Source organism: Chelonoidis abingdonii, chromosome 24 (genome assembly GCF_003597395.2).
Source record: "Chelonoidis abingdonii isolate Lonesome George chromosome 24, CheloAbing_2.0, whole genome shotgun sequence".
Lineage (NCBI taxonomy): Eukaryota > Metazoa > Chordata > Testudines > Testudinidae > Chelonoidis > Chelonoidis abingdonii.
This window is the reverse complement of record NC_133792.1, coordinates 7898523-7909483: the sequence shown is the minus strand read 5'-3', so window position 1 is coordinate 7909483 and position 10961 is coordinate 7898523. Positions and strand designations below refer to the sequence as shown.

The window sequence follows — 10961 nt, the reverse complement described above, 5'->3', positions numbered from 1 at the left end:
CGCAAACAATCGATTTCGGGATCCCACTGTGGACGCGCTAAACCGATTTTATTAGATCTGTTTTGTAATATCGGTTTAAGCTAATTCGAAATAATCGTGCAGTGTAGACGTACCCTTAGACTCCTAAATCACTTGGGCGCTTTAGAAAATGCTACTCCTAGGCTATACTTTTTCAGGGTCCCTTCTGCTATCCCCAAAATGCATTATGCGCAGTTACACTTAATACTGCCTCCTCAGTCAGAAGTGCCAATAAGAAGAGGTGACTATTGAAGGAGGTGAGAGTTTACATGGCATAAACCTGATGGGTTGCATACAGCTTCCCTCCTGCCTGCCTGGCACTGAAGGCCACTGACTAGTCCAGGACAGCTGAGGCCAATGAAATAATTCCTGCTGAAGGTACTCGGTTCATTTTGTGGCACTGAAGTCACTACATCTGGCTAGTATGTACACCTGACTATGTGTTCTCTGACACACATTAGCTGTGCCATACATAATAATTGCAATTCTAAAGTTCTCACATCCATGGCATCTTTTTTCAAGTTTGGGGCTTGATCCAAAGAAGTCGATTGGAGTCTTTCTTCTGACTCCACTGAGTGTTGGATCAGGTTCAGGTTGGGAGCATCTGCTCACCCTGCTTAGGTTCAAAGAAAATGATTCTCTTACAACCTGTTACAGCCCCCCTAAGCCTCAGAGTAGGAGTCAGGGGCAAGACCCTGTCTCCTCTCCTCTTTCTGCACTGCCCAGAAGAGGTGGTTGGCCACAGGGGGGAGTGCATGTGATGACACAGCAGGTGAATTGGGAAGCTATGGGAGGTTGTTCTCCCATGAAGGTGGTGCAGTTCTGTGTAGTCCCCAGTGCAAGGCTGGGTTCTATACAGGTTTATTTTACTGCTACAGAGCAACTTTTACAGTTGTTCTATTTTTTAGTTTCACGTTATACCAAAGAGTACAAATTAAACAAGGAAAATTATGTCAAACCGGACATCCTTGAAGCCCCTGAAGCAACGTTAAAAACCAATACATTACATAATTTCCCCCAATTCCGTGATGTAACAAAATTTAATAAACCATAAATACACACCCTGCTGGCAAGGCCACTGCTCTATAATGCTTTAATCGTTTGTGGGGAACCACATGTTTTATTGCAATGAAGTGCCAAGTACATTTTAAAAAATGAGTAATGAGTCTGTCCTGAAATATTGCAGCTGGCTTACTTTTCACGATATATTTTTGGAGCCCCGCTTCCTTTCCTTAACTCTTCACCCTGGAGCCTCCCCATGGCCTGCCAGTGAATGAAGGGTGTCATCCCAGAGCTTTCGGGAGCACTGACTCAAGGCATAAGATCATTCAGGGATGTGTATGTCACAGATATACGCCAGCCTCCCATTCTGCTACTACATTTTGAGCGTGAAAGTTGGTGTGATTCAGTGAGGTTTTTCCACGGGGGAGGAGAGGGTGGGGAGAACCTGAGGAATGTTAATGGACTTTAAAATAGAGGATTTCTGATGTTAGGTTAGGGATTTATTTGTACAAGGAAAGCTTTAAAGTGGTGGAGTGCTAAAGGAATCAGTAAATGGAGCAGTAACCTTTTATCAGCTTCCAGGGTGCTACAAATTTTAATCCACGCAGGGAGGAGTGAGATACCAGATGCCAAGGAGAGGGTTCCAGTTGGCCAAAGGACCTAATGGTGACCTAGGAGGTGGTATGTCTCCCTGCAATACATAAATGCCATGTGAAGCTAGTTTTCCTGGATGGAGTTTTTTGTGGGTAATAGGGATTGGCTGCATTTGTGAAGTTCTGATTCATAAACAGCTCTTAAATTTTAAGGCAATATCTTGTCTGTACAGTGGAAAGCAGTGAGGATTCATATGTAGATTAGAACAGATAAATCCTATTTGCCTTCACAGTTTCAGAGCTGTGATTTCAACTCTTCAGTCTCTGAGTTTGTTCCCTGTGTGCCTGATTCTCCATTCTTTACACTGATGGAGTTATGTCAGCATAAAACCCAGCATCGCTGAGGGCGGAATCAGCCTCCAGGAATGGATAGACTTTCATGTGTTTGTAAGGGATTTGCAAAACATGGTTTATGTTAAAAGACTAGTTCCAGTCCTGCCTGATGAACAATGGAAGAATCAGCTACAGTAGCTTGGTGTGCTTCTTTCACCTTCATGACTGAAAATTTCCCAAACACTATCAGTGTAAAATTATCAGGCTTTTCCCCCAACAAATAAAATACAAACCTGGTGCTTTCCTGCTGCTTTCTGAAAGCAACATAGAACCGATGGTGTCCCTATCTCCCCAACCCCTCCCCATCCTGAATCCCATTCTTCAAAAGCCCATATAAAAATTGAGACAAAACAGATTAATGTTTAATTCCATAAATGAGGACCCCCCCACCTCCTGGGGAGAAAGATAAAAACCGGTGCATTAAACTAATTACTAAATTATCTCTTTGGAGATTAAAGGGTTTTTATCACCATGATAATAAATGCTTTTTAATGGAACTGTCTAGTAATGTTGTCTAAATCATCGTTAGGGAGCAGCAGAAAACAAGGAGGTGGGAAGGAAAAGAGGGACCTACTCTTTGCTAAGCGTGAAGGGAGCTGGAGGAGTTAGTGAGGGCTGGTGCAATGCCTGCGGTTTGATAAGACGGAAAGGAAGCAGAGACTGGGACTGACTTACCAGAAAGGAACAAAGGAAGATGAAAGAGACGAAGTAAAAATAGGCAAAGTCACTGCCACATTCGTTTTTGGTGAGGCCGGAGAGTTTGTCGCAGGCTCTGTTACTGAGGCAGGACAGCATGATCTCGTGCCAAGCTTCCCCGGTGGCACTCCTACAGACGGAGGATAAAGATTCAATGAAAGGCAAAAGCGTGAGTTCTTTTGACTGCAGAAATGTACACCATTAGGGCTAACCAGAGCTCTGCCCAGCACACCTGGGCCTGTTACAGGAGGTCAAATTAACCAAAAATACCAACAACCTTTTCTAAATTCTATTTTGAATTCCTTTATCAATTTTTTGTTACAAACTACATCTTGCTTCCATCCACAGCTGGCTTTTGTGTGTTCGTATGTATTCTTGCAAGCAGTTTGCACTGGCATTTACTGTACCTGATTCATTTACCAACTTTGTGAAAGAAAGAAATGAAAAAGATTCCCCTACCCACACCCCCATGTTACAGGGAAACAAAATCAACCTGACAGGCTCAGATAGGATACACTTAATCTGTTTCTGGAAAGTGAATATAGATTAATTGAAGTCAGTCAAGTACAAAGGACAAATGTAATCAAAGACGTTTAACGCCCCACGCCCCAAATCCAACAGCTCTGCCTTGATGGTGGCTGAAAATCGAATGGAGAGGAAGTGAAACATAAACAGACTCTTCTGTCTTAATCTATCATTTTAGGTGGATGCATCAGAACTGTGGCCAACCTCTCTGACACAGATGCACTTTTTTATGAAAGTCTCCTGAGTTTTTCTTTAACTTCTTCCCCCCTTTCTCTTTCCTCGTGTTATTTATAGCAGCAGTTCCTGTAGTAAGAAACAGATGTAAATATAACCTTAAATGTTCCCAACGTGACTCCCAACTGTCACACGCTATTTAAAAATAAATAAATTCACCAATCCCAGAGGCACTCGGCCAAATGTACCTTCTCCCATAGCAATAGTCACTTCTTGTCTCTTTTCCAAGCATTCTTCCATCAAATGACTGAAACTTAGCTTGTATGCAATGTAATTGCCGTCACGTTGGTCCCAGGACGTTAGACAAGGTGGGTAAGGTAATATATTTTATTGCACCAACTTCTGTTGGTAAGAGAGACTGGCTTTTTGAGCCACACAGATCTGAAGAAGAGCTCTGTGTGTCTCGAAAAGCTTGTCTCTCTCACCAACAGAAGTTGGTCCAATAAAATATATTACCTCACCCACCTTGCCTCTGACACTTAGTTTCAGATTAATAGATTATAAAGCCAGAAGGGACCATTATGATAATCTAGTTTGACTTCCTGTATATCACAGGCCAAAGAACTTCACCCAATAATTGATGCATCAAGCCCATAACTTCTGCCAGAGGGCCTGATTCTCCATTGCCCGGAATCTTATGTAGCTGTTTACAGCTGTGCAAAGTGGGCGTAAAGTGCTGCAGCTCTGAAGTCCTAACATATTTGTTATTCCATTTGTTTCCCCCCCCAAAACTTTACAAACTCCATAGGATATTACAGCATGGACTGTGAAAACCTCCCACACAGTACCCGACTCATGTGCCTTGATCCTGATCCTGGGGCTGGTTCAATTCCTCGTGCAAGTCAGAGCAGCCATGAGACTTCTCTAAGTTGTGCAAGGTGAGTCAGGCCCCAGACCTTTGTCCACCCTTCTTCAGTGATGGTATAGCACAGAGCTAGCAATGTCAGCTCCAGGCCACTCAGGAATTCCCCCTATTCTAGGAGTACCGTCAGCCGCCTGGTTAAACTAACTTTTCAGTCTCCATTGCTGCTTTAACTGAAAAAAAAGGGCTATACCAGGGGCCAGGATCTGGCCCAAGCGATCCAGGGGCAAGAATGAAAAAAATCTGATTTCATTACAGTTAAGGACATAAGAACAGCCATACTGGATCTGACCAAAGGTCCATCTAGCCCAGTATCCTGTCTTTTGACAGTGGCCAATGCCAGGTGCCCCAGAGGGAATGAACAGAACAGGGAATCATCAAGTGATCCATCCCCTGTTACCCATTTCCAGTTTCTGGCAAACAGAGGCGAGGGACACCATTCCTGCCCGTCCTGGCTAACAGCCATTGATGGACCTATCCTCCATGAACTTATCTAGTTCTTTTTTGAACCCTGTTATAATCTTGGCCTTCATAACATCCTCTGGCATGGAGTTCCACAAGTTGACTGTGTGTTGTGTGAAAAAACACTTCCTTTTGTTTGTTTTAAACTTGCTGCCTATTAATTTCATTTGGTGACTCCTAGTTCATGTGTTAGGGGAAGGCATAAATAACACTTCCTTATTTACTTTCTCCACAGCAGTCATGATTTTATAGACCTCTACCATATCTCCATTTAGTCATCTTTTTTCCAAGCTGAAAAGTCCCAGCCTTATTAATCTCTCCTCATATGGCAGCCTTTCCATACTCCTAATCATTTTTGTTGCCCTTTTATGAATCTTTTCCAATTCCAATGCATCTTTTTGAGATGGGGTGTCCACGTCTGCACACAGTATTCAAGATTTGGGCGTACCATGGATTTATAGAAAGGCAATGTGATATTTCCTGTCTTATTATCTATCCCTTTCTTAAGGATTCCCAACATTCTATTCGCTTTCTTGACTGCCGCTGCATATTGAGTGGATGTTTTCAGAGAACTATTCACAATGACTCCAAGATCTCTTTCTTGAGTGGTAACAGCTAGTTTAGACCCCATCATTGTATATGTATAGCTGAGATTATGTTTTCCAATATGCATTACTTTGTATTTATCAACATTGAATATCGTCTGCCATTTTGTTGCCCATTCACCCACTTTTGAGAGATCCTTTTGTACCTCTTCGCAGTCTGCCTGGGACTTAACTGTCTTGAGAAGTTTTGTATCATCAGCAAATTTTGCCACCTCACCGTTTACCTCTTTATCCAGATCATTTATGAATATGTTGAATAGGACTGGGCCCGGTATAGACCCCTGGGGGACACCATTATTTCTCTCTCTCCATTCTGAAAACTGATCATTTATTCCTATCCTTTGTTTCCTATCTTTTAACCAGTCACCAATCCATGAGAGGACCTTCCCTGTTATCCCATGACAGCTTACTTTGCTTAACAGCCTTTGCTGAGGAATCTTGTTGAAGGTTTTCTGAAAATCTAAATACACTATATCCACTGGATCGCCTTTGTCCACATGTTTGTTGACCCCTCAAAGAATTCTAGCAGATTGGTGAAGCATGATTTCCCTTCACAAAAACCATGTTGACTCTTCCCCAACAAATTATGTTCATCTATGTCTCTGACAATTTTGTTCTTTACTATAGTTTCAACCAGTTTGCCTGGTATTGAAGTTAGGCTTCCCGGGGTCACCTCTGGAGCTCTTTTTAAAAATTGGTGTCACATTAGCTATCCTCCAGTCATTTGGTACAGAAGCTCATTTAAATGATAGGTTACAGACTACAGGTAGTAGTCCTGCAATTTCACATTTGAGTTCCTTCAGAACTCTTGGGTGATACCATCTGGTCCTGGTGACTTATTACTGTTTAATTTATCAATTTGTTCCAATACCTCCTCTAATGACGACTCAATCTGCGACAGTTCCCCAGATTTGTCACCTAAAAAGAATGGCTCAGGTTTGGGAATCTCCCTCACATTTGCAACCATGAAGACTGATGCAAAGAATTTGTTTAGTTTCTCTGCAATGGCTTTATCATCCTTGAGTGCTCCTTTAGCATCTTGATCATTCAGTGTCCCCCCATCCTGCTTCTGATGTACTTACACATTTTTTTGCTATTACTTTTTGACTCTTTGGCTAGCTGTTCTTCAAATTCTTTTTTGGCCTTCCCAATGATATTTTTACACTTAATTTGCCAAAGTTTATGCTACTTTCTATTTTCCTCGCTAGGATTTAACTTCCATTTTTTAAAGGATGCCTTTTTGCCTCTCGCTGCTTCTTTTACTTTGTTGTTTAACCACAGTGGCTCTTTTTTAGTTCTCTTACCATGTTTTTTTTAATTTGGGGTATATATTTACATTGAGCCTCTATTATGGTGTCTTTAAAAAATTTCCATGCAGCTTGCAGGGATTTTGGTTTTGGTGCTGTACCTTTTAATTTCTGTTTCACTAATCTCCTCATTTTTGTGTAGCTCCCCTTTCTGAAATGAAATGCTACAGTGTTGGGCCGCTGTGGTGTTTTCCCCACCACAGAGATGTTAAATTTAATTATGCTATGGTCACTATTACCAAGCGGTCCAGCTATATTCGCCTCTTGAACCTGATTCTGTACCTCACGTAGGACTAAATCAAGAATTGTCTCTTGTGGGTTCCAAGACTAGCTGCTCTAAGAAGCAATTATTTAAGGTGTCAAGAAACTCTCTCTCTTCATCCCGTCCTGAGGTGATATGTACCCAGTCAATATGGGGATAGTTGAAATTCCCCATTATTACTGAGTTTTTTATTGTATAGCCTCTCTAATCTCGCTGAGCATTTCACAGTCACTATCACCAGCCTGGTCAGGTGGTCGGTAATATAGCCCTACTGCTATATTATTATTCAAGCACAGAATTACTATCCATAGAGATTCTATGATACAGTTTGGTTCATTTAAGATTTTTACATCATTTGATTCTACGCTTTCTTTCACATATAGTGCTACTCTCCCAGAAATTAAGAGATTAATTTCAATCAGATTATTTTAAACTGCATAAGCAAACCAGAGTGAGCTAATTTCTTGTCTGTCTGGCTCTGCACACACTCCATTAATCAAGATCCTTAGCAGGATATCCAGTTACAAGCATTTTATCATCAGAATAAAGTTTCATTGGCTGACCAAAGCCTGAGCCCCTGACATTGGTGCTAGAGGCTTGTGGAAGCAGTAGCCTTATGCAAAAATTAACCATTTCTTGTGCATAACATATAGCACACACAGCTCTAAGTGAAATATACACAATACAAGGTGAAGCTATCGAATACTGAGGGTTGTTTTTTCTCCTTTTGTTAGAACCACAGAAAAGGCAACAGATGACTGAAAAATATTGCTACAATTCACTTAAAAGCGGATTTCTTTTCCAACGCAAATGAGCCCAAGTGGCAATGGATTCATTCTGAATCACAAGTAGCTTTGAAATATCAAATTTCAAGTTGCTCATGATGTAAAAATAACCATTAAGTTGAATCTCTTGAAACAGCAAACTCTGAGTGGCATAAAATGAAATTTGTGTGCAACGTCTGGCAGATACATTCCCAGCTGATGTGTACAGCTCTAACCAGGAGGAACAGAAAATGGAGGGAGGTATGGTTCACTACAACTGCTGCGCTTGGAGGACTTCTGTAACTCAAATAACCTCAGCAATTAAACTGGCACATGAAGATAGAAACTTATTTATTACTCATGTGGAAAACCTAAAAGTTCATAGATTTTATTCTATTTACCTGAACAATAGCATCAGGGCTTGCAAGAAAGTTCTGAAGTTGTTGTGTCGATTAATTGAGGTATCATCATCTAGTGCAATGTTTCCAAATACCTGCAAAAGAAAACAAAAGCAATCAGGACCAAATGCAGCCTGGAGCGAGCTCCCCTGGGAATCTCTGGTCGCAAGTCAGCAGTGATGCATGAGAGCAACACAGCTGGCATAACTGGGCATAAAGCAGATGTTAGAGAGGGTGGTAATGTAACTTGCATCGAGTTGACATTCAGCAGATGTGCAAAATGGGTGTATCACATACTGTGGAGGCAGGGGTAGAGCAGGAAAGGCGTCAAACAGAAGAGAAGATGGCCTGGATGCAAATCAAGCTGGCTGTCCCCAAAACTGATGGAGCCAATTCAGCTTTAGCATACGCAGGTGTAACTTTCATTGATTTCAATCAGAGTTAATTCCGCTTACCACCAGGGCTAAACTGGATCCCCGAGGAATATCATATGGAAAAACACTCATTTTGGACACCCAGGGCCCAATTTGTCAGCGCGTCTGAGTACTGTTTGGCGCAGGACCTTAGGGTGGGGGCAAAAGTGACTTTATGCCTTCTCTGCACCTCTCCTATTCTGGAGCCCGGAGAGCTCTTCACCTTACACTGAAACAGGCCCACTGCTGGAGAAAGGCTGTAGCAATAGCTTGTCTAATGCTCTGCGTCAGCACGGCAAATCTTAGATTTTTAGATATTGAAGCCAAAATGTTACCTGCATGCCGATAATGGCATAGATGAAGAAGAGCATCGCAATAAGGAGACACACATAAGGCAAGGCCTGTAGAAAAATCAACAGGGTCAGCATTAACAAAACAGGGATACAGTCTAGCCAACAGTCTTTATTCATTACTGGTTAACCCGGTGCTTCTTCACGCTGTGTGTGGTTTGGATGAGAGCACTAGCAAGAGAAACCGGAGCAGCTGTGGCACAAAGGAGACTTTCAGAAGATACATTGCTGGCAACAGGTCTTGCCTTATTACAAACCATTAGGATTTTTTGATAGAGTTAGTTTCCCCCACTGTTATATTGCACACATATCCTTGTGAGTAGACAGAACCTACCCAGAGAGGAAGCAGTAACACACTGCATGGTGCATACTTTAGAAACGACATAGCTTGGCAGTTCTCAGGCAAAGTTACACAATGAGAAAGTAGCTATTTCTAAAAAAAATTAAAAAAAACCTTCTCTGAGAAAAATACAGCTACAAAGCAAGCATTGGTTTTAGTTGGGCAGAAAGTTACACTGGCGGGAAAAAGAAAAGTTTCCAAGTTTTCATGATAAATCATTAAGGGCTAGACTATGACTTGGCCTAGAGGCCCATGCTGAGAGCTAGTACGAACCCAATCTGTGCAGGTCACCAACACCTTGCATCTGGGTGAGCAGAAGCGATGTGCCTGCTCGCTCCTCCCACTGGAGCAGACGGGAGGGGATGAGGATGGCTGGAGCTGCATCTCCTCTATAGGATAGCTAGCTCAGCTGAACCAGCACAGTGTGGGGGAAGAGAGACACTGATAACCAGGAACTATAGGTGCTCAGGATCAGGCTCTTTGCTCCCCTGTGCCTATGTTTCTACCCATGTAAAAATGGGGACAATAACATTGTTATTCTGGGGGCTGGGCACTCAGACCACCTCACTGGAGCTGCAGGGCATGATGATCCATTCAAGCTAAATGAGGGAACAATTAAATGCCCCTTTCTTTAGCGTCAAGTATCTGAGGGGTAGCCGTGTTAGTCTGGATCTGTAAAAGCAGCAGAGAATCCTGTGGCACCTTATAGACTAACAGACATTTTGGAGCGTGCCACAGGATTCTCTGCTCCTTTCTTTAGCGACAGCTGAAATAAGGGAAAACCATCCCCTGAGGCCAGACCGCATGCAGTCTTGGGCCATGCAGCACAAGGAGTTTCCTGGGATTCGGATAACAAAAGCAGAGGTAGGGGACTGATTTGATTGCAGCCATGGGTGAGAGACAGAGAGAGAGTGAGGAGCAGGAGAAACACCTCAGAAGCTCGGAGAAGGCGGCAAGGGAGCCTGACAGACTGCCAAGGAAGCACTTGTGGTGTGACCCTGGGAAAGACCTGAGAGAGAGCCCTTTTGGGCTGAGTGCTGACTAGAAAGAGGCTTGGATACTGCGAGCAAAGAACCTGTCTTCTGCTGTTTGATTCCTACTGTGTTCCTGGAAACAGGACTTGGGACATTCCTTGCAAGTGAACAGGATCATACCAATGAATATACCTGACTCTATCGTCGATTTCTCCTTCCAGCAGAAACAACCTGCAAGACCATGAAAATCAGTGAACCACTTGGGCCAAAGTGGGTAACAATCCTTATCTGCCTCAGGATGCAGTGGTGAGGACATGTTCATTCATGTCTGCAATGCTTACTGAGTCCCTCAGACGAAAGTTGCTACAGAAGTGCAGTGTATTATCAGCAGGCAGTGGACACACACTTCAGTTTCCAGGTCAAATCCATCAGTCTTGGATAGGGTCATATATTAAGCAGAGTGCAGTTTCTCCATACAAGGCCATCTCTGTGGATGAGGGGAAAGCAGTGGATGTGTTATTCCTTGACTTTAGCAAAGCTTTTGATATGATCTCCCACAGTATTCTTGCCAGCAAGTTAAAGAAGTATGGGCTGGATGATTGGACTATAAGGTGGATAGAAAGCTGGCTAGATCGTCAGGCTCAACAAGTAGTGTTCAACGGCTCCATGTCTAGTTGGCAGCTGGTATCAAACAGAGTGCCCCAAGGGTCGGTCCTGGGGCGGGTTTTGTTCAATATCTTCATTAATGATCTGGAGGATGGCG

The 10961-nt window shown here is 42.8% G+C and overlaps 1 protein-coding gene across 9 annotated transcripts in view; it reads right to left on the bottom strand.

The window, feature by feature from the left end:
- CACNA1B (calcium voltage-gated channel subunit alpha1 B) overlaps nucleotides 1–10961 on the bottom strand; it is a 521426-nt gene that overhangs the window by 62471 nt on the left and 447994 nt on the right. For all 9 annotated transcript variants that reach the window (XM_075060705.1, XM_032765199.2, XM_075060699.1 and 6 more), the window contains 3 exons: nucleotides 8870–8935; nucleotides 8125–8216; nucleotides 2682–2832 (listed from right to left, as the gene is read on the bottom strand). In XM_075060705.1, coding sequence (XP_074916806.1) covers nucleotides 2682–2832; nucleotides 8125–8216; nucleotides 8870–8935 — 309 coding nt within the window. The remainder of the gene's footprint in view (nucleotides 1–2681; nucleotides 2833–8124; nucleotides 8217–8869; nucleotides 8936–10961) is intronic.